Source organism: Aethalodelphis obliquidens, unplaced genomic scaffold (assembly GCF_003676395.1).
Source record: "Aethalodelphis obliquidens isolate GAN/ISIS:26980383/991018 unplaced genomic scaffold, ASM367639v1 scaffold9, whole genome shotgun sequence".
Classification (NCBI taxonomy): Eukaryota; Metazoa; Chordata; class Mammalia; order Artiodactyla; family Delphinidae; genus Aethalodelphis; species Aethalodelphis obliquidens.
Window position 1 is genome coordinate 38,321,588 of NW_020837953.1, and position 23,216 is coordinate 38,344,803.

The 23,216-nt window shown below is 50.1% G+C and overlaps 1 protein-coding gene across 8 annotated transcripts in view; it reads left to right on the plus strand.

Annotated features, from left to right (window-relative positions):
• Window positions 1-23,216, plus strand: part of UBR4 (ubiquitin protein ligase E3 component n-recognin 4) — a 127,023-nt gene that overhangs the window by 98,653 nt on the left and 5,154 nt on the right. For all 8 annotated transcript variants that reach the window (XM_027109972.1, XM_027109971.1, XM_027109973.1 and 5 more), the window contains 17 exons: window positions 285-458; window positions 2,480-2,601; window positions 3,563-3,760; window positions 4,429-4,509; window positions 6,393-6,480; window positions 7,001-7,128; window positions 8,012-8,119; window positions 8,643-8,762; window positions 9,423-9,613; window positions 10,052-10,225; window positions 10,589-10,688; window positions 14,683-14,901; window positions 15,814-15,927; window positions 16,921-17,063; window positions 17,527-17,652; window positions 18,743-18,937; window positions 21,160-21,384. In XM_027109972.1, coding sequence (XP_026965773.1) covers window positions 285-458; window positions 2,480-2,601; window positions 3,563-3,760; window positions 4,429-4,509; window positions 6,393-6,480; window positions 7,001-7,128; window positions 8,012-8,119; window positions 8,643-8,762; window positions 9,423-9,613; window positions 10,052-10,225; window positions 10,589-10,688; window positions 14,683-14,901; window positions 15,814-15,927; window positions 16,921-17,063; window positions 17,527-17,652; window positions 18,743-18,937; window positions 21,160-21,384 — 2,506 coding nt within the window. The remainder of the gene's footprint in view (window positions 1-284; window positions 459-2,479; window positions 2,602-3,562; window positions 3,761-4,428; window positions 4,510-6,392; window positions 6,481-7,000; window positions 7,129-8,011; window positions 8,120-8,642; window positions 8,763-9,422; window positions 9,614-10,051; window positions 10,226-10,588; window positions 10,689-14,682; window positions 14,902-15,813; window positions 15,928-16,920; window positions 17,064-17,526; window positions 17,653-18,742; window positions 18,938-21,159; window positions 21,385-23,216) is intronic.

Below are 23,216 nucleotides of genomic sequence, written 5' to 3' on the forward strand. Positions count from 1 at the left end.
CGTGGGATCTTCCCGGACCGGGGCACGAACCCGTGTCCCCTGCGTCGGCAGGCAGACTCTCAACCACTGCGCCACCAGGGAAGCCCTCTCCTCAGGGATGGCTTTATGTCTTTGAGCATCTGTTGGCTATTGACCAGTTCACATCATTGAGCATGCCCCATGCCAAGCACAAAGATAGTGTTTCCCTGCTTTTGAGTTGCCCGTCATCTTTTGAGGATGAATTAAGCCTTCTTTGCTTAATTCTCATTCAGAACTCTTGTAGCAACTTTTTCCTGTCCCCACAGGCCTTCTTTCCTCCTTCGTGGAGGTGGAATCCATCAAAAGGCACTTTAAAAGTCGCTTGGTGGGTACTGTGCTGAATGGATACCTGTGCTTGCGGAAGCTGGTGGTGCAGAGGACCAAGCTGATTGACGAGACCCAGGACATGCTGCTGGAGATGCTGGAGGACATGACCACAGGTAGCACCACCCAGCAGCCTGCAGCCCGAGATTCCCATGTCCCTTCTGGCTCCACTTAGGTACACTGATCTGATTTCCCCAACTTCCTCAGAGCCAGAGCAAGGGCAGCAAACATCTCACATTCAAGGAAAGAAGGAGAAGAAATTTCTCTTGAGACTATTGGTTCTTGGGGTTATAAAATTCCATTGCTGGCCTCAGTCATTTGGGACTTATTTTATACTGGCTGCGCCATGTAGCTTGTGGGATCTTAGTTCCCCGACCAGGGATCGAACCCGTGCCCCCCTGCAGTGGAAGCACAGAGTCCTAACCACTGGACTGCCAGGGAGTTCCCAGTTTTGACTTTTTATATTGAGCTCATAGTGTGGGAAGAGGTCAAAAGTTCTCATGTTGGTGTCTTTCACTGGTGCTGGAAGATTCTCAGCCATCATCTCTTCAGTTGCCTCTGCTCTCTTCTTTCTCCTTGTCCTTGTGGAGCTCCACTCTCTGTCATCCCTGTGTCTTCCTCTCTCTTTCGTAGTGTCCATCTCATTGTATCTTTGTGTTGATTTTGGATAATGTCTTCCATCCTGTACCGTGTCATTCAGTTCATTAATTTTTTCTTCACTCTGTTATCTTTTTAATCTACCCATTGAATTCTTGCAGTTCTGTGTAGACTTTATAGTCTCTAGTTTTTTACTGACATTTCCTCCTCTTTTTATAATCTTTCAGCAAAGCAAACTTATTTCTGTGTCTGATGATTCTAAAATTTGAAGTATTTATTGATCTAATTCTGTTGTTTGTTTTTTTGGCTCTTGCTTATGGTGCCTTAAATCTTTTTGCATTTTGTGGTTTTTTTGACTGTGAGCTCGTGTTTTGAGGGTTTATCTGTGGAAATTCTTCAGGACCCGAGTCAAAGGAGGGTTTTTCCAGAGAAGATTTGTAACCGCTTCTGTGAGGCATCTCAGGGTACAGCCATCCCAGGGCCGCCTTCAGCAAAGTTCTGACCTTAGATTTTTCAGACCTCCTAGGTAGTGTGAGCCACAGACGCCCGTGAGGGACAGCTTGCTGTGAGTTCTTGGGGATTCTTCTCCCCCCTCTACTCAGTGCCGCATTTTGAGGGAAGACAATGTCCTTGCATTGATTTGCTTGGGGGAAAGGGAGAGTTCTTTTTAGTTGACCCTTACACCAAGGATGTAGCTCTTTTGGGGTACCAGCTTTACATGTATGTGTATACGGGGTGGTTCCTGCCAGATTCTCCACCTTGGCAGATTTGTGGCTGTGTATCCAGCTCTCAGATCCTGGCAGGTTATTGAAATGAAAGCTCATGGCAAAAATTCGCCTCAGTGCTTTGCTAACCTCCCTGGGTTCCCAATTTTTCTTAATTTTGGGGCTGTGGCTTTCTTTGCTAGTGGGGCAGTTCACTGATACCTTTTTATTCAATATTTTAAATTGTTTTTAAGTGGAGGAGTGGAAAGTAGGTCAGGGGACATAGTCTGCTGTATTGCCAGACACGGAGGTCCTTCTGGTGCCATTTTCAGCTGTCTTGCGGAGCTGGTTTGTGACCTTGGCAACTGGACCCTTTTCAAGAGCGTTATTACAGCACTTGCATATATGACTTGAAGTTTATCTCTTTCATTGATAGAGGGCGATCTACTTAACCTTTTAGAATGAAACTGAAAACTATAACTTCCTTTTGATTTGACTGGAATGCAGTTAAGATCATTATTTGACATTTTTGGGTACCTATTTTGGGCAAGAGGATGCAAGGTTATAATTCCCAGAGGGAGCAAGACGTGTACACAACTAACTGTGCTGCTCTGTGTTGACTTGGGTATTAAGGCTTTCAAATGGAATGTGGTCTGAGTATGAGAATCAGTCAGCTTCAGGTTTCCAGTTGAAATACTGATATTGCCACATAGGACATTGAAAGACTTGCTAGGCAGAAAGAATCTGTCAGTGACGGAACTTCATTTAAAGTCTCATCTTAGTTTCCGTGTGTGAAGCTCTTTCCTAACTGACTTGGCCACACTGATTTCTGGTAGGTACAGAATCGGAAACCAAGGCGTTCATGGCCGTGTGCATTGAGACAGCCAAGCGCTACAACCTGGATGACTACCGGACTCCTGTCTTCATCTTTGAGAGGCTCTGCAGCATCATCTATCCTGTAAGCATGAGCAGTGGTGCTTCCCGTGGCTCTCGGGGTGTCAGCATGAGCCATTTCTCCATGAAGCCTCTTGCTGATTCATTATAGTCATGGGTAATCTTACCAACGGTGGCCTGTTCAGGCAGTGTTTTAGGAAGCACCGCATGTAAAACAGAAGCAACCTCATAATATTCCCGTTCCACATGGTGGGAAATCTAAAGACCTTCCTTGGTCTCATTTCCTAGATTCAAAGTCAAAATCAATCTTTCTTTTTGAGCTAGGTCTAACCTCCCATTGCCCAAATCCTGGTATTAATCCAATATGCTGTGAAAGAAGCAACGCTGAGCTAGGGCGTAAGGAAATTTTCACCCTCTTCCTTCTTTCCCTGCCCATGTTTTGTGCACGCTTGGATGCCGGTGTATTTGTTTCCGTAGCCCGAACTATATAGAAGCATGGTATGATCCAAAGATCCCCTCCTGTTATTGAGGAAGAATGAAGAACACTGGCATCGTCAGTTAATGATGAGAGATCAGTGGGGTTGGGCGTGCCTGAATATTGTATAATATAGAGAAGACCCTTTCCTTGACTGGAGGGTCACCAGGGACAAAGTCGTCTGGCCCCAGATTGGTTGGCATCGCATGAGACGAGCAGGAGGAGAGCCCTCTCTGCCCTCGTGTCAGTGATCCAGCTTTCATGGGTCACTCCTCGTCTGCTTATTTTGTTAGGCTTTCCCTTCTAATCTCCCCTTAAGTTTCAGAGGACGTGCTTGATATTTAAGGCTATTTGAATTATATTTGGATTTTTGAATCACCTCTGAGCTTCTTATCCTTTATGTCTTTAAATGTGTAAGGGGCTGGATGAGTTTCGTGTGTTTTCCTCAGGGTGTCCGTGAGCAAGGTAGCATGGTCTAAATCAAAAAGGTCTCTGCCATCCCTCTGTACGTATACTTATGCCATCCCTTCTGCTTCCTTCTCTTCTTTAGGAGGAGAATGAAGTCACTGAGTTCTTTGTGACCCTGGAGAAGGATCCCCAACAAGAAGACTTCTTACAGGGCAGGATGCCTGGGAACCCGTACAGCAGCAATGAGCCAGGCATTGGGCCACTCATGAGGGATATAAAGAACAAGATTTGCCAGGACTGTGACTTGGTGGCTCTCCTGGAGGATGATAGTGGAATGGAGGTAACAAGCATAGGACACCACTGTCATGGTTATGGTTCCTTTCCCTCAGGAGCCGATTAACACTGGGCCTCTGTAAATGCGGGCCAAGGATCTCCACCTACCTACCCCACCTGGTGTTCAGGGTAATTACCTGTAAAGGGCTCTGCCCACTGCCTGGCACGTGGGAAGCAAATGGTTGGTGACTGTTGCTTGTCATGGCGCAGGCCTTTGTTGTTCTTGTTGCTGTGGCAGAGGCTTTCCAGGGATTCCAAGTTAATTAAGCTCCCTAAATACTGGCACTTTAGCCCCTGTGCAGATTTCTGGCCCTGTATCTGGTACCTTCTGGCAGACAACACTAGGGTCTGGCGTTATCGTATACATGGTGAAAAGCTTGTTGGTGAAATAGAGAAAATTGTCTTCTTTGGTGCTGAGCTGAAATGGATTCAGGATAGGAGAAGGTCCTCAGCAGTTTTTTAACCTGGAGTCCATGGTTTGGGTTAAAGCTGTTTGTAACCCCTGAACTTGTGCACAAAATTCTGCGTGTTGCGCACACATGTGCATTTCTTAGAGAGAGAGAGTTGATAGGTCCCTGATGCACAGACGTTATGCCATAAAGCGCCCTTTGATCTTGAAATTTACTTGCCTTACAATTATTTCCAAATAACAGCATCATTTTCTTTTCTGTCTAGCTTCTAGTGAACAATAAAATCATTAGTTTGGACCTTCCTGTGGCCGAGGTTTACAAGAAGGTCTGGTGTACCACGAATGAGGTATGTGCTTGTTTTCTTGCTTGGAGGTGTGGTTTGACTTGCAGGCTTGTACTAGGAAGAGCCGTTGTTCATCGTCACTTGCCCAGGTGGTAGCAGCATGTAAGGACCTTTACTTCCCCTGTGGGTGTTGGTGTGGAGAAAACCGGTCACCTTGTCCTCCTTGTGAGGCAGCTTACTGGTGAGGGGAGAGGAGTTTCAGGAGGGGTGAGCGTTTCCTGGCCGTGCAGCCGGCCCGGGCAAAGTCTGAGGAAGCCCGGTGATGGGGAGGGCTTGCTGTCAAGAGTGGACACCTCTTGACTGAGATTAATCTCAACTATTATGGGCTTGCTCACTTTTCAGAACATTTTCCAGTACTGTGTCGAGGAGCATAGTTTTTATTTTACTAGTTGGGAAATTGAGACTCAAAAGGCAGTTGTTCTGAAGGAGTGGAAAAGGGAAATGAAGGAAGCATGGCGCTGTGGTCCTTTTGGTCACCTCAGTACCATTTGTCCGCTTATAAAAGTCAGATATTCCACTTCCCCCACTGACATTTTAGCATCAAAACAACCATACAGATTTAATCCCTGATGCACCTAAAAAATTCAGAACAAGCTTCTCTGGGCGCCCTTGTAAATGGTGGTATGGAACCCAAAGAATATACATCGTCAGCCTCCCCTTCTGAGCCAGGAGGCAAGAAGTTGGGAATCATTTGTCCCTCCCATTAATGTGCTTAATCCACCAAGGGGTTCTTCTGGCGAAGTCCGGAGTTTGTGGCACCTTTTTATCCGGGCCTTCATCAGCTTCCCTTTTTACTTTATCCCCCATTTCCCTGATAAGCAGCCCATCTCTTCAGCTACAGACAAGGGTCTGTTTTCTGTGTCTCTCTCTTTCTGTCCATGGTCTATGGCTCTTAGTTCCCACTGGGGAACTAAGGGAACTAAGGCTGTCCCCTCTCTTAGTTCCCACTGGGCCTTCACAGCTGGAAATGCTCTGGGACCTGGCCTGACAGGTTCTCTCCCTCCAGCGTTTCGTCTCCTGAAGCTGAGCATGGCTTAGAGGCAGGCAGCTTGAATTAGTATGGTACCTGCTCTCCCACTTAATTTGCTAGAATGTAACTTCAAGCCTCCGTTCCTCACCTCCAAAATGAGGATAATACTACCTGTGCTAGAGTGCCTCAGCTGGTACCTGGTGGAGAGTGAAGTCTCATCCTCCAGTTTAGGAAAGTTGCTGGAATCTTCTAATTTACAAGACTTATTTCTAGTCATTCTCTCAGGTTGTAGGTTTAGCTTGAGGAAATTTGAATGAATCCTCTTCTTGCTGTGGGGTTATATGAAGACCTCAGGATCTCCCTAGGCAGAGATTGGTGTATTCTGTTTTCTTGCCTTTGATTCCTGAGACTTGAATCGCAGCCCTTTGATCTAATTGACTTCCCTCGTCCTGATCCTTTGAGTAGTGGTCCCTATTGATTAGAAAGAATTTATACTCCTGAAGGAGGCACAGGCTTGGAAACAGAACTGGGCTTATAGCTGGATAACTTTGAACAAGCTGCGTGACCTCGTATAGAAGGGTAATATAAAGTGCCTAATTAGCAAAGGGCTTAGCGCAGAGTAAAAACAATAAATACTAGTTGTTATAGTTATTACATAGTTTCAATGAAATTAAGTGACGTAGTGTCTGTAAAATGCTTCACACAACTCCTGGCCTGTAGTAGACCTTAAATAAAATGAGCTTTCTTTCCACTAAGTGAATTGTAGTGCATCTGGATTCTAGATTTTGTGGTTAAGACCCTGCAGAGAAATAGAAGTTGTCCACACCGCCGAAGCATTAAGCAAGACCAGGTGGCGAGTCCTTTGCATTTTTCTGGGCCTGTTCACAAGCACATTTCTCCAACTCTGTCTGCTCAGGGAGAGCCCATGAGGATTGTCTACCGGATGCGGGGGCTGCTGGGCGACGCCACCGAGGAGTTTATCGAGTCCCTGGACTCCACCACGGGTACGGCCCTTCCCACAGACGCCGCCGCACGTTCGGTTTGAGGACTGGGAGCTCTGAGCAGCAGTTAACGACCTGGGACTTGGGGGCAGTCTGGGCAGATGCTCTCTTGCAATTCTGTTCAGAATTGAGGGGGGATTACTCCTCTGGCTGAGGAAAAACACGGTTATCAGTGGCCCCGTTCAGATACCGCTGGGGCCGTGGTGGGGCGCTGGGGGAAGTGCAGCGAGCAACAAACGAGTGTTCAGGGCCCCTTATTTAGGGTTTTTGTTTTTGTTTTTTTCGTTAGTGGTTGTAATGCGTGTATTTTCACATATTTGAGTAAACAATTTTAAGTGACTTAAACTTTAAAAAAAGTTACTAAGAGTGAGACAGTGAAGTTTGATATCCAATACTGACCCCTTTTATTGGCTACGTTCTTTAGTGGAGATACGGAAAAGGGAAGTAGCCACCGGCCTGGAAGAGGGCTGTGCTTTATTCGTGGCTTCACCTCCATTTTTACTTGGCTTCCCTTTTCTTCCAGACGAAGAAGAAGATGAAGAAGAAGTGTATAAGATGGCTGGTGTGATGGCCCAGTGTGAGGGCCTGGAATGCATGCTTAACAGACTGGCAGGGATCAAAGACTTCAAGCAGGGACGCCACCTTCTAACAGTGAGTTGGAGGCAGCGAAGTGGGAGAGGCCCCCGTGGACAGAAGCTTGTGACCCCTGCCATTTAACCCTAGGGGGCAGCATGGTGCCATGGACCAGTGCAAGCCAGTGAAGGACCTGACAGCTTCCTTGGCCCTCTCTGCACTTTAGGCTCCCTCCCCCACTCCCCTCTTCCCTGCCGACTCCTCCCGAAAAACCAGCATGATAGCAAGCCTCCTGCTATATTTCTTTAGTCACCTGTGGAACCAGTGTCTAATTGTCTTACCCCAAAAAGCTGCACTTGTGTCAATTATTATTATTACTGCTTTTTAAAATGGATTCTGTAAGTAACCCTTTAATTTTTTGTAGGATTTTGTTTGGTTATTCATCCAGCTATCTCACTAGGGAAGAGTAGAGGATTCTAAAGGCATCATACATATTACACTATTGTTTTCACCTCCAGGGAACATGAGAACGTACATTATTGCACCCATGTTTTCAGTGAGCCACATGGTTCTGAGCTCCACGGGCCATGAGCTTTGGGATCTTTCTGTTTACTGGTATTAGTTCAGAGTCTGAGTTAGTACTGGCATTTCCCCAAGACAACAGAGCATCACCTATTCCACGAGGAATTAGTGTCCTTGCCATAGTTTTAGAGACGGCAGAGATATATATATACCCAGCCCACGGGAGCTACTGCTGGAGAACACTGCTGTTGAGACGCAAGCCTGACAGGAGAGCCCAGCCACCGTATCGTGTCTCCTTAAGGAAACTTCGCTGTCCTCTGTATTTCAGGGGGAGTATCTGCTGATTGTACACGACCCCTCTTGGACATTTCTTTCCTGCTTGTCCCCATGTCTTCACTCTCAGATGGTCTCATGGGTTTTGACTGGCTTTTCTTGTCAGGTGCTGCTGAAATTATTCAGTTACTGCGTGAAGGTGAAAGTCAACCGGCAACAGCTGGTCAAGCTGGAAATGAACACTTTGAATGTCATGCTAGGGACTCTCAACCTGGTAAAGAGCGTGGGCTGCAAAAGGCAAAGCATGAGCCTCGGTGGGGGAAGTCCTGGGTGGGGGAAAGACATCTCACTTCTGGGCTCAAGTGAAGTGGATTTGTGGCCTTTTCAAGCCCTTTCTGTCTAACTGATGGGCACAGAGGCTTGAATTATTCAGGCTGTTCCTTATCCTCCTGCTGGCTCACCCTGTGCTGCTGCCATGACACCCAAGAGTGTCCTTGTTTCTTTCCTGAATTCAGATGAGAAGCAAGAGGAAGTTAGTCCCTACACCAGTGCAGACTGCACCCCAGTGGGAAAGTAGTGCCACTCACCTCAGGGCAACCAGAAAGAAACCGAAACGTCGTTTTCACTGTCCTCAGAAACCCACACACTGCATGTCTCTCCATGCATGTACACGTACACACACACGCACAGAATTTCCGGAATGTAATGCCACAAAGAACATCCTTGAGGAGCAGATCCCATGAGCAGTGAGTGGTTATGGTCTGTCCCTAGAGTGACTGGGCCTCCTTCTCCTGCAGGCCCTGGTAGCTGAGCAAGAAAGCAAGGACAGTGGTGGTGCAGCTGTGGCCGAGCAGGTGCTTAGCATTATGGAGATCATTCTGGATGAGTCCAATGCTGAGCCCCTGAGTGAGGACAAGGTGAGTGGAGCCCGGTTTGTCCACCCGCAGACATCGTCTCATTGCCAGCCATTGGCTGGTTTGTGTCTAGCTGTGTCAACCAAGAATGACTGAACCTGCCCAGCTCACGGTGACATCATTACGTTAAAGCCTGAAATCTGGATTCAGAGGAAACAAAGCTGACTATTCCAGTTGATAGACAAGGGCCTTAGTCCAACCCCTCAATTCACAGTTGAGGAAGCTCCAAGCCCAGAGAGATGAAGTGAGCCGTTCAATATCATATAGTCGGTGACTGTACAGTTGAAGGCCTAGAACTCAGGTCTGCAGCTCCCAGTTCAGTTTCTCTCCACTTAGCCCACCCACACATTCCTCTGTTCTTGTTGGTGCTGATGGTTTGGCTAGAGATGCGACCCAATGAATACCCGGCAGCCGGCATTCTCTCGGGGGGGGGCAAGATGGGCTTGGTATATTTTGACCACCTGAGACTGTTAACAGAGCCACCGCGGAAAGTTAGAAACTAATTTATGAGGTAGAACTCCCACTGCTGATTACTCCCCAGGAAGTGCTGAGACACTGTTCTTCTAGGGCTACTTCTGATGGCTCTGATGGAAATGGATGACCATTAAGGGCCCCAAAGTCCCAACCTTATTAGCGGGCCTCCCATCCTCTCTCTTACTGCAGGGCAACCTCCTCCTGACGGGTGACAAAGATCAACTCGTGATGCTCTTGGACCAGATCAACAGCACCTTTGTTCGCTCCAACCCCAGCGTGCTCCAGGGCCTGCTTCGCATCATCCCATACCTGTCCTTCGGGGAGGTGGAGAAAATGCAGATCTTGGTGGAGCGGTTCAAACCATACTGCAGCTTTGATAAGTATGTTGCTTAGATTTCAGACAGCTAAACGAGAGTCTCTGTGAAAACCCTGAACTAGTTCTGTGAGACTAAGGAAGAATCACATGAGTTTCTATTAGATTTTTGTGTGCTAGTCTGGCCTTTAAGGGGCTTGGTCTAACTGGGGAGGCAAAAAGTAAAATACATTGTGTTAAAGTAGCACCTGGCGAGGCAGAGAAGAAGTGGTTGGTGACATGGGAAGGAGATATGACAAGCTGGAGGGAGTCATGTGTGCAAAAGCATTAAAATGCAAGACGGGGTTGGGAGATAGGGGGGCGTGGCAGGAGCCGGATGAGAAGGGTGTGCTCAGGAGTTTAGACTTGATCCTATATGCCACTGAAGCTTGTCAACCAAGAAAAGGACGTGATCAGCTTTTGTTCCTCCTTTCACACGCTCGGGGTCTTTGCTCTTTCCTCCTAGGTATGACGAAGATCACAGTGGCGATGATAAAGTCTTCCTGGACTGCTTCTGTAAAATCGCAGCTGGCATCAAGAACAACAGCAATGGGCATCAGCTAAAGGATCTGATTCTCCAGAAGGGAATCACCCAGAATGCACTTGACTATATGAAAAAGCACATTCCCAGTGCCAAGAAGTAAGCGGCACCGCTGTCAGAGGGGCTGCTTTCCTTCCCCTCTTCCTGGTTCCTTTTCTCCTTCATCGTCTTGGCATCCCTCTGCCTTCCTTGGGGTCTCCCTCCCTTCTGGAAGCTGTCAAGGTGACTCTGCAGCCCTTGGGGCTGTGGGAGAGGATGGCAGTTTGTTGGCTTCTGTTTCGAGGGAACAGAAACTTCTATCTGGTTTCACTTCAATCTGGTTTCTCAGCTGAGTTGGGTGGTCCTTTGTGATTCTTTATGGTACGCTTGTAGGGTCACATCTAAACAAGCCAGAATCAACAGCCGGTTTCTAGGTGGCCTTTGCTTCTCTGGCCTGCTCATAAGCCTCTCTCTGCTTTGCAGTTTGGATGCGGACATCTGGAAAAAGTTTTTGTCTCGCCCAGCCCTGCCGTTTATCTTGAGACTTCTTCGGGGGTTGGCCATCCAGCACCCTGCCACCCAGGTGAGTAACTAGCATGCAACGCGGGCCTCATTCTGGAGCAGGACACGTCGTGGGAGGGAACCACACCCTCTCTCCTCATCTGCCACGACTGAGTGAAGGTAACCACCTTGATTAGCCTTGAGATGGGAGTTGCCCTAATATGTAGGACTCCCAGATTAGAAGGACTCTCAGAAGTCATCTGGTTCATCTCTCTGTGTGCAGACAGGACCAAGTTCATTTGTGATTTCCTCATTCAACTCATTCTTATGTGGGGCTTCTTTATCTCACGGCTTAGCTGAGCAGCAGTTGTGAGGGTGTGGCTGGCCAGAGGGTAAAAAGAGTTTCGATTTCTGGCTGTAGTCCCTGGGACATTTGTAATGCCATCACTACTATTTTCTGCTCTGCCCCAGGCAGCCAAAAACTTGGTTCTCAGGGAGGCCCAACCCTGTCCGCCGGATTGCTCCTTCCTGATAGTCACTGGGCTGAGCTATCTGTTACTCTCACAAACCCTAATTGGCCCAGACAGGTGGCCAGTCTGAATTTGTTTTTTTTTAATTAAACTTTTTATTTTGAGATTATTGTAGATTTACACGCAGTTGTTAAGAAATAATACAGAGACGTCGTGCGTACCCATTACTTAGTTTCTTTCAGTGGGAACGCCTTGCAAAACTATAGGAAATTTATCACAGCCAGGATATTGACATCCATGCAATCAAGATTCGGGACCGTTTCCTTGCCGCAGGGATCCCTCTTCTTGTCCTATTTGTTTGTTTGTTTGTTTGTTTATTTATTTAGGCTGTGTTGGGTCTTTGTTGCAAGGGCTTTCTCTAGTTGCAGTGAGCGGGGGGCTACTCTTTGTTGCGGTGCGCGGGCTTCTCATTGCAGTGGTTTCTCTTGTTGCGGACCACAGGCTCTAGGCGTACAGGCTTCAGTAGTTGCGGTGCGTGAGCTCAGTAGTTGTGGCTCGTGGCCTCTAGAGCGCAGGCTCAGTAGTTGTGGCATACAGGCTTAGTTGCTCCGCGGCATGTGGGATCTTCCCAGACCAGGGCTTGAACCCGTGTCCCCTGCGTTGGCAGGCGGATCCTTAACCACTGCGCCACCAGGGAAGTCCCTATCCTTTTATAGCCGCATCCACCTGCCCTGGCAACCACTGATCTTCTCCATCTCTGTAATTTTGTCCTGTCAAGAATGTTGTATACTAAATGGAATCATAAAGCATGTAACCTTTGGGGATTGTCTTTGTTCACTCGGCATAATATTTTGGCGGTTTGTCCTGGTTGTTGTATATATTAGTCGTTTGTTCCTTCTTACTGCTGAGTAGTGTCCATAGCGGGGGTGCACCATGACCCGTTTAACCATCACCCATTAAAGGGTGTCTGGGTTGTTGCCATTTTGAGGCTGCTATGAATAAAGTGGCTGTGAATGTTCACGTGCAGGTATTTGTGTGAATAAGTTTCCATTTCTTTGGGGTAAATGCCCAAGACTGCAGTTACTGGCTTGTGTAGTAGTTGCATTATTTTGTTTTACAAGAAGCTGCCAAACTGTTTTCTAGAGGCTGCACCGCTTCACATTCCCATCGTCAGGGTGCGAGCGGTCCGCTTTATCCGCATCCTCGCCAGCATTTGGTGGTGCGTCAGCCGTGCTGATAGACGTAGAGTGATGGTTTCAGAGTGGTTTTAATTTGTTTTCTCTGATGGATAATGACACTCACTGCACATCTTTTCATGTCTTTCATCTGTCTGTCTGCTTCAGTGAAATGTATGTCCATATTTTTTGCCCATTTTCTAGTAGTAGTGTTTGTGTTTTCAGTGTTGAGTTTTGAGAGTCCTCAGGGCTGCATTTTTTGGTGGTTGTTTAGAGCTGTCTATCTTGAGTATAGTTCCACATTCTCATTCAGTGATCTGTTCTGATAACTCACTCCAAAAATGTGGTTAATTGGCTACAGTAAAGGTTCTTCCATATGTCTCACTCAAATAACTACAGTACTCAACTTTTGTTCAGTTCAGTGGAAATAGTCATAATTATTACACCTTACGGATAATTCTTCCTACGTAAGAGTTTTTCACTTATTTTTTTTCCCCCTATCCTTGTAACATCTTTATTTTGAATGTGGGTAAGTCAAGGGACGGAATTGTCATTTGGCCAGTGGCAACACATTGACCTGAGAACTCAGGTCAGTGGATTCCAAGCTTATTCTTAGTTACTAAATTGAATTCTTTTTTAAAAACAAGGCTTCGTCTAGTTAGATACTTGGCATTCATACTTCTGACCATTCACTTCTCTTTTAGCACGTATTTATGTAGTGCCTGTCGTGTACCTGTGCTGCGCTAGGTTGAGGCAACGTTGGCAGATGAGACAGTCACAGCTCCCTCTGGGAGCTTACCGTCTGGTGGAAGATAGAGCCGAGGACATAGTGATAACAGAGCTGGGGGTAAATGCAGTGTGGAAGGGGTCAAAGGGAAGGGGATTTCTAAGAGGAGAATAGGGCGCCCGCAGAGGTTCAGAGGTGAGAGGGCTTAAAGCATTCCAGGAATTGAAAGCAGTTGCATTGGAGGTGACACGTGGCAAGAGCCGGCACTGGAGATGTAAGCGTGGGTCCACATCACACGCCCCACGGAGAAGAGTGTGGATTGTCTCCTGAGGGTAGTGCGCCTGGCCGTACCCTAGAGGATGAATTGGATGGAGGTGACAAGGGAGGTGGGAAGAACAGTTGGCAGGCTTTTATTGTGATCTAGGTGAGAGGCCATGGCGGCTGAACTCCAGTTAGTGAGGTGGACAGTGAATGGATTCGACAGAGATCTGGGAGGTGGAATAAATGGGACTTGGAGATGGATTGCACGTCGGCAGTGAAGAAGCTGGGTGAATCAAGAACTCCGTTCCGTATCTGGACTGAGTGACAGGAGTGGTGATGCCGTTGAAAGAGATGGGGAACTAGGAGGTTTGGGAGTGAGTGAGGGGGAGGAGAGTCTGTGACGTTAGATTATTAGTGTGTGCTCTGTCCTCCTAACTAGAGTGTAAGCCTCAGGTGGGGAGGGGCTTCATGTGTGTGCACACACGTGCACACAGTACACAGCCCGAATGTTAGGTCTAGGGGACCCGTGGAGTATTCAGTAGGCAGTTGAACTACGAGTTCAGCATTGAGGAGCATGAGACAAGAGACAGCCTGTCATTTCGCTGAGGTATGAAGTGGACGCGTACCTGCTGGGAAAATAGATCTATGAGCTAGTGAGTGACCTGAGCTGAGTGCTGAGCTTTCACATGGCAAGTTGGCTTTGTTGTTTTCGATTTATTGTCAACTGTGTGCTAACTGGCATCAGCTCACCAGTGATGGGGTGGAGCGGATTTCGCAGTGAGCTCCCCTGGAGAGCTTTTGCGGATTTCCCCTGCCTTCAGTGTTGTGACGTTCTCCCACCCCTGTGGATAGTGTGGTGCTGTCGTGTAGCAGCTGCCAGCATTTTTAAGCACAGGAGGTTTTTGTTTACATCTATTTCTTTCTAAGTTTTTTCTTATCCCCACTCCCACGTGTAGTTGTACATCTGGAATCCCTAGGTCGAGAAAACTGCTGTGCTCCTGGGTTTGGTGGATGCGGATGAAGAGCTCAGCACAGCCCCTGTGAACATCAAGGGCCTTCTTTGCTTGGTGTGGTTGCTGAGTTCACCACTGAGGCCTCATCAGGGGCTGCTTCTCCAGGGACTCTTATCTGAGCCCCTCTCACTTTCACCGTGCTGAGCACTTTATGTATGGCATCTGATTTAATCCTCATGGCGGCCCTGGCCTGCCCCCATTTTATAGACAGGCTTATGGAGACTGAAGAGCGTGGTGACTAGTCAGAGGTTGGTGGCAGAGCCTAACCTCCTCCATTTGTCCGAATCTCTTGAAGTGTAAAATCAGAGAATCTGATTGAAACCAAGCAGATGACATGAGATTGTGCACATTTTTTAAACCTTTAAGCTCCTGAGAAGAACACTTGTTTACATAATTGGAGGCCTTCATCTCTTTGGTCCCTTCTTGACAGGTTCTGATCGGAACCGACTCCATTACAAACCTGCATAAACTGGAGCAGGTGTCCAGCGATGAGGGCATTGGGACCCTGGCAGAGAACCTGCTGGAGGCGCTGCGGGAACACCCTGACGTAAACAAGAAGATAGACGCAGCCCGCAGGGAGACCCGGGCCGAGAAGAAGCGCATGGCCATGGCCATGAGGCAGAAGGCTCTGGGCACGCTGGGCATGACGGTACAGCCACGCCCGGGTCCCCGCATTCTTGCCTACCCTGTGGCACAGTCATTTGTGCTCTGGGGTTTCAGAGCTGGGGTTGGGGATGGTGAAGGTGAACGCTGTGGGCAGGGGGTCGGTGTACTGGGCACGGCGCTAGATGCTTCACCTTCTTTCATCTTCCCGACAACCCTTAGATGTGTGACTATCATTGTTCTCTACGGATGAGGCTCAGAGGTTAAATGACTTAACAAGTTCGCAGAAGCATTAAAAATGGTGATAATCATTGTTTGTCAAGGATTTACTATATGCCAGGCACTGTGCTTAGGCAGCCTCCTTGTAAGATTGTATTTAAGCCCTCATGTGCTTTTCTGAGAGGTTGATTTTATACCCATTTTTCAGATGAACTAATTGAAGCTAAGAGGTGAAGTAAATCAGCAAGGCACATAACTAACAAGTGGCTGACAGGCGTTTGAACCTGGGTCTGTTCGACAAGAAGGGCTCTGTGCTCTTCTGTCCTACCTTGGAGGAGGCAGAGGTCCTGTGAGGGCCTTCTCCAGACCAGCGAACTTGAGTGTCGGCAGTTTTAAAACTCCCATGGGAACAGTAAATGACTCATGCTGCAGCGGCCCTTGTCAGCTGAGAGTCGGTCTTGCTGGCGCAAAGAAAGGGGGCTTCTTTGTTGGCAAGTGGCAACTTGCCAGGGCTCTCGCTGGATGGTTTCCTCTGCTTCAGTGGTTCCTGTAGGAAGAGAATAGCAGGAGAATCTGGGTCTTTACCCTCATTAGAAGCCAACTAAAGAGATTTACTTTCAGTGCAGCAGTCCTTTTCATGTATGTGGAAGGTCAACCCTGTGCCTGCGTGTCCCCAAGCTGCAGTGGGAGGGTGCGTGGAAATTCCTGTCTGACGTGCCACCTGGGGTTCCCCTTACAGACCAATGAGAAGGGCCAGGTCGTGACCAAGACGGCGCTCCTGAAGCAGATGGAGGAGCTGATAGAGGAGCCGGGCCTCACATGCTGCATCTGCAGGGAGGGGTACAAGTTCCAGGTGCGGTCAGTCCCAAGCCCCGGTGGCCTCCCTCGCCTGAGGCCTTTTTGTTCTTAGGCCAGAGTCAAGGCTCGTATCTTAGGGCCAGCTGTCCTCTCTAAAGGTGGGAAGGCAGACTGATCTGAACGGTAGTGTTCATCGTCATCAACAGCTACCACTCACTGGGTCCCTTCTGTGTGCCAGGCCCTGTGCCCAGAGCCTTTATGTAAACTGGGTAATTTTATCTTTAAACCTGTAAAAAGCCCTAATTTATGGATGAGAAAACAAAGTTCATGTAGCAGAGCCAGAGTTCTAGCCCAGGCTTTTCTGACTTCAGACCTGGGGCTTTTAAAAACACATCATGCTGCTTCCATATTCAGATAACCTGGGGAGAAGGTCAGGACCTTGGCTTTCTGGGCTCCACCTAACTCGATTTAACATCCAAAGGAGCACAACAGCAAGTGACCAGTTTGCTCCCCTAAAGGCCTAAAAGTCATCCCTCTTCCTCTCCAGCTTGAATTTATTACTTAGCACCCAAGCCTGTCGAAGGGGCACTACTCTGGGCCACGAGCCCTGTAAGTCCTGCTGTGACACAGACTCCTTGGAGCTTTCTGGTCAGTTTTGAAAAACAAGTGACTTAACAAGAAGGCACTTTATTCTTCATTTTCAGATAAAAGAAGCAAAAAGGAAGGGACCGTTCAGGCTCGCATTTCTGCCCTTCTGTCTCGCAGCATCCACTTTATTTCAGTTGCTCCCCACAACCCTCATTTCACTGGGGCTCTGCCCAGCCAAGTGCTTAACCAGGAGACTGAGGGGCTCACCATCACCCCCTTTCCTGAATGCATCCCTTCCTAGGACTTCCTAGGACTGAGGGGCTCACCATCACCCCCTTTCCTGAATGCATCCCTTCCTAGGATCGTAGACCCTCGGGGCCCCTCTGCTCTGCTTCACCTCCTTTCACAGCCTGCCTTGGAGTTTCACCTCTCCTCCTTTTTATGTTATCTATCTTTGCAGCCCACCAAGGTCCTGGGCATTTATACCTTCACCAAGCGGGTAGCCTTAGAGGAGATGGAGAACAAGCCCCGGAAACAGCAGGGCTACAGCACCGTGTCCCACTTCAACATCGTGCACTACGATTGCCACCTGGCTGCCGTCAGGTGGGCCTGGCTCTTGCGGAGTGGCTCCTTCACTAGGCCTCCCCTTGCATGTGCTTCAGTACTAGCCCTGTGTGACTTCAGGGGAGCGGGCAGCTCGCCAGAGGCCCTGGACTGGGAGGGGGTGGGACTGCCATCCCTGAGGCTTTAATTCTCTTCCTTAGGCTCTGCAAAGTATGGTGTCCTACCTTCAGCCATACAGGCCCAAGTGCCATTCCTGCCATATAATCTGGAAAAGATACTTGGCTTTTGGGCCAAGGCTGGTGAGAGCAGCCTTGCTTACTAGAGGCGGTGAAGCTGGCATTTACCATCGTGGTTACAAACGGCTGCTCCTCTCTGTAGAGTCAGGCACACGGGCCAGCACTTCCTTAGTGTCAGCAAACCCTCCTCCACCCCTACACGCCCAGGTGCCTGGTTGCCAGATTAATTCCAGCAGTCACTTGTCCCTGCTCTCCTCCCAATCCAGGCTGGCTCGAGGCCGGGAAGAGTGGGAAAGTGCCGCCCTTCAGAACGCCAACACTAAGTGCAACGGTCTCCTTCCCGTCTGGGGGCCCCATGTCCCTGAGTCAGCTTTTGCCACCTGTCTGGCAAGGTGAGTGTGGAGCATCTTGCATGGTAGAAAAGAGAGGATTCCCAGGAGATGGGGGAAGATCAGCTGTCAGCCCCGGCCCCGGGGAAGCCATCTCCTGTCACCTTCATCAGGAATCTGTGTCTGTCCTTGCTTCCTGACAGGGGAGCCCATCCGGAAGAGAGGGGACTCTGCTGGGAGAAGCCAGCACCCTCAGCGTCTGGGGCCCCAGGTGGAATCTCTGGTTATCTGCTACCTCTCCTCCTTTGCTGATCTTAGGACACAAAACACAGGACCCCTGACTTGGTCCTTGAGGCCAAAATTTCTCAGAGTTCACTTTTTTTTCTCTGAGGTTTAAATAATGAAAATAGCTTGATGGCGTGGGGAACATCGGGCTCCTTTCAAAGCCTCCCTTGTCCTAAGATCCAGAGTAGAGTAGCGAAACCTTCTGTGAGGTCCTCATCTCTTGCAGATGCCTTGTGCAGTGGTGCCCCACTCCAAGTCCTATTGTAAAGCTCGGGGATGAAAAGATACTTACCATAAACCAGGCACTTGGCAGTAATAATGATGAAAGTCATGTTGGGCAGCATGTCGAACTGCTTACCGAGTGTTGTTGTTATACACGTTCTGCAGATGAAGAGACTGAGGCACAGACTTACTCGGGCAGAGTCCAGGTGGTTGGTGATGTACACTGACATAGGAAGACCTTTTATTTGGAGGTTGAGGAGATGATTCTTATGGATGGATCACCTTGTCAGTCAGAATGAATAAGTTCTACATTTCTTCTCCCAAAATGCACTTCCAGATGTGGTCACAATATGTCCTATGACATTAGTCCATCAAGAAATGCACCCCCTGCTCCCCCCCTGCCCCGCCCCCAGACCGGCACGTTCTCCTCAAAGCTTGGAGAGCATCGCGTTCAGTCACAGCAGAAACAAAAGTGTGCTCTGCTCTTGTCTTCCCCCGAGCCCAGCCCTTGTCCTTGACTCCCCCTTTCATTCTCGATCCGTCTGTGTAACCTTCACAGCCATCAGGCCGAGGGGGGCTCTGCCTTCCCAGCTGGGTCTTCACCAGGGAGCTTGCCTCCACTTCACCACCTGTTCTCTTCTCCCAGGCACAATACTTACCTCCAGGAGTGCACGGGCCAGCGGGAGCCCACGTACCAGCTCAACATCCACGACACCAAGCTGCTGTTCCTGCGCTTCGCCATGGAGCAGTCCTTCAGCGCGGACACTGGAGGGGGCGGCCGGGAGAGCAACATCCACCTGATCCCGTACATCATCCACACCGTGCTTTACGTCCTGAACACGTCAGTACCGCGCGCCTCGGGTTCCTCTGCCCGACAAGCTCTCCCGCCTTTTCTGTAGCCGTTCTAGTTAGCTCTAGAACGAATGTCTGGCTCCAGGCAGCCTTTACCGAAGTAGGAGTGTTCATCTGCGCCTCTTTGGAATCACACTCTTTGGAATAAAGAGTACGGTGGCTTCCTTTTCCAAAACTGTCTCATCTACCAGCATGGGCAGCCAAGGGCTGCCTCCTTGGACTGACCTTCAGCCCAGAGGGGAGCAGGAAGTGGGAGAGGCCAGATCATCGAAGCTTCTACTTCAGTGTAGCTGCTACTTGCAAGACTATTCCCTTGGATGGGGGGGGCCATGGGTCAGGGCTGCACACAGTCACTGTCAAAGGCACACAGACTGTTCCAGGTGAGCGTTTCACAGCTGGAGGATGTGGCAGGACCAAGGGCCTGGACTTGCTATCCCTGTCTCTTCTTCAGTGAGTGAGGCTTCTGGCAGCTGTGAGCGGGGAGGTGTTGTTGAAGATTATTTGGGAAAGTCAGCTGAGAAGGAAGGTAGCCCAGAAAAAAAACAGGCCTGTGCTTCAGGCCTGAGCAGTGCTGATCGCTGGTGTCCGTGGGGCCTTTGACAGAGCCGTTGCCTCTTTTTGGCAGCAGTGGGGTGGAGGGGGCCGCCCCAGTCTCCGGGGAGCAAAGCAGACCCAGAGAGGCCGCATGATTTGTCTAGCAGAACAGAGCTGGTGGCTTCCGATGTCACTGTGTCTCTGAAATGCCAGACGCTCGTAACTCATGCTTAGTTTCCTTAGTTGGGGAGGGAGCGGGCTGTGTCCTGATGGTCTCGGTCAGTTAGAGGCCAAGCTGGAAGCTGCACGAAGAGGCACTGTTTCCCGCCACAGCCTGCTTCCCTCGCTGGTTCACGCTGGTGTGAGCTTGGTCACGGTGGGCGTGGGGGGGGGGGGGGGGGCTGGTTGAGCAGGGATTGCTGCCTTTGGTGGGACGTTTGTATATGAAGGCGAGTATGTCACACACAGCGTGAGCCAGCGCAGAGTGGAGCGGGTCGTGCGATGGCACAAAGCTTCTGATTTCCAATTCTGGACACTCCAGTCTGGTGTAGCCGCCTGTTCCATCTGTGTTCATCCATGGAGCAGAAGGGTGCCCGGTGTCCCTGTACCATCCCCCCTGCTTTCCCACAGTCCAGTGCCTGGCAGTGCCATGTGCAGACCTGGTAACTTTGATTCAGCTGCTACTAGTGTTGTGTTTTTACTTCCAGGGAACTAGGATGGGGCATCAAGCACTCTTGGCCTGAGAGCACCATCCAGGCCGTAAGGAGAGAGTGTAGCCAGAAATACGTGATAGGAAGTGGTCTCAGTGCCCGTCTAGTGACCTGTCGAAGCTTCATTGCAGGTGGAGAGTCCACGCTGGGAGAGCTCTGGAGCCAGATTGCCTGGGTCAGAGCCCAGTTCCTTCACTCCCCACTGTGTGGCTTTGGGCAGAATATTTACTCTCTCTGTGCTGTAGTTTCCCCTTCTGTAACGTTGGGAGAGTACCCGTCTCATCGGGTTATCGTGAGGATTAAATGAGATAATCCATGGAAAGCTCTTAGAACGGGCTTGGCGTTAAAGTTGATGATTACCATTGTTGCTGCAGTTCAGGCAAAAGCGAGAACGAGAAGCAGTGCTCGCCGGGAGGAATCTGTTCTAATGGAGGAGAGAGGACACAGACACATGAAAGAACACACCACGATAGCCTAGGAAGGGCACCGGCTGCAAATGCCGTGTGAACAGTTAGCTGTACCGAGACTCGTGGAGTCGGGGAGTGTGGGCTGTGGGCTCAGAGACTCTGGGTTTGCTGACTGGTTTGGTGACTTTGGTTGTGTCACTTCACTCCCCGGGCCTTCAGATACCCTGGTAAAGAGGGTACCGGCTGTCACCTTCCAGAGTTGTCAGGACATGTGGATGGCGGAGTGTTTGTGAATGTGCCGGACATGCGCAATTGGAATTGTGCGGAGCTGGGCTGGGGGGTGGGGGGCGAGGAAGATGCCCCCGAGAAGGACTGGGGCGGGGCTGGGGGTGCCCCGCTTGGAGAGGAGGCGGGGGGGGCGGTGGAGGACGGGTGGGGGGTTCCCGTGAGCCGAGCGCTCAGGAAACGTAAAAGAAGACGGGAGATTGAGCAAGCCTCCTCCCCTCTTGCTGCTCGTGCCCTGCTTCTGCCCTGGTTTCATGGTGCTCCTTTTGTTCCAGAACCCGAGCAACTTCCCGAGAGGAGAAGAACCTCCAGGGCTTTCTGGAGCAGCCCAAGGAGAAGTGGGTGGAGAGTGCCTTTGAAGTGGACGGGCCCCACTACTTCACTGTCCTGGCCCTCCACGTCCTGCCCCCTGAGAAGTGGCGAGCCATACGCGTGGAAATCCTGCGGCGGCTGCTGGTGACCTCTCAGGCCCGGGCAGTGGCTCCGGGGGGAGCTAGCAGGTCAGTGCTCGCTTCGGGAGGGGCCTGCTGCAGGGGGCCGTCTCCTGGGCCGCCCGTCGCCCGGACTCTGTAGCCGCTGTGGGTAAAAACTGCCCGCGGCGCGCAGGTGCTGAGTTGGAGGCGCCTCGCTTGACTCGGCAATGGAGCCTGAGCCTTCCCGGCCGGTCACACCAAGAGTCGAGGCCTGACGCCGCTGGGTGCCTGCCCCTCTGGGTCAGCTGTTCAGGCACTAGAAGTGTGGGGCCAGGCTTAGCCCTGGGAAGTGTCCTCAGAGAGGAAGCCAGCCAGGCACAGGGTGAGACTTCTCAGGAGAAGGGTTAGGGTCGGCAGGCAGTTGAGACAGGTAGCCAGGTGTCCGAATCTTGCTGGTCTGCGCATAAACTAGCAAAGCTTCCTGGGGGCTGTGCTCGGGGATGTTCTTTTCTGGTATTAAAAGCTCCTCATCTCCCTCCTTGGTCACATTCCTATCCCGTCTGCTCCCACGTTCCATGAGCCTTCTTTCTTTCTCTGCTGTTGGTGTGGACACCTCCCTAAGAAGGAAGGCATTTCAGGAAGGAAGTGGTCTTTGTTTTCATGACCCCGTGCTGTGATTTGGGTCAGCTGGGAGGTGTCTTGAGGCAAACAACTGCAGACAACAACAGCAAGAAGCCCTTTGCGACGAGTGCACAGATTGCGCCACCCTGAGGGGACTCCTTGGCGCTACTCTTGGCCCGTCGTGGCCCCGAGCAGCCTGCCCTCCCTGGGCTACAGAGTAGGCTAAGAGTTGTCAGCTTGCTTCTGCCCTTGAGGGAAACCTGCTTCATTCTGGGAAGGTCTGTCCTGTGTCTGCTTTCGCTAGGATCCGAGGGGACATTTCCAACGGGGGTGCAGGGAGGAGCTTTTAGGCCCCTGATGATGACAGACCAAGTGGAAGCAGCCTTGGCCTGAATTTGCACACCTGGTGTCTCCACCTCCATCAGCTCTGATTTATCAAGTCGCTAGTGGTAGGCACCTTGTGGCCCGGGGAGACCAGGTTGGAGCTCTGCTGTTGGGTCCAGCCAGTGCCAGCCTCTGTGTAGAGCAGGAGGGGGCCGGTCTTGTTAGATTCCTACCTAGCCCCTGCCCCTATTCCAAACATAGCACTTTCCAGTGTTAAGCAAGAGTCTAAAGCATTAATAGTTAACTAGCTGCTGGGAGTCAAAAGTTAGATCTGGAAGATACTAAGCTGTTGATAAGCCAGGCTCGGCCTGTATCCATAGCACGCAAAGTAGCTATTCACTGGGCACAGGCTCTTGGTGACAGGTGTGAAATCTGAACCCACAGGAGCTGTGTTGCTTTCAATTAGGAGACTGGAATTCATTACTGTCCCAGGCAGTTAAGGAAAAGCTGATTTGGTCACGGCTTAATTAGGAAATCCAGTGTGAGCTGCACTCATGAGTTGCCATTTCCTCTGTAGCAGTTTAGTCACCTTTACTAATTAACCTGAAATAATTAAGTTGGGCAGGGCCACTCCAGATTCGTGCCACCAATGCGAAAGAGCTGCAAGAAGGAGCGGCCCTGGCGGGGTGTCAGGGTGTGAGCAGGGTGCCCTGGAAGCAGGGTGGCAGAGTGCTGGCCATCAGCACGGTGTGGGACACCCTGCAAGGAGGGACATTTAGAGGGTGACCTCCTGGTGGTTGGGGCAGTGCCACTGGCAGCAGATTTTGTCCTCAGCCCATTATGGGGTGGTGGGGGGCAGCAGCAGGTACACAAAAATCTAGGAGTCCGCACAAGAGAAGTTGCTCTCTTCTGCGGGTTTTACGTTCAGGAAAAAAGATTCTTCTGCCAGGAACTTGCAAGTATTTAAGCCTGGG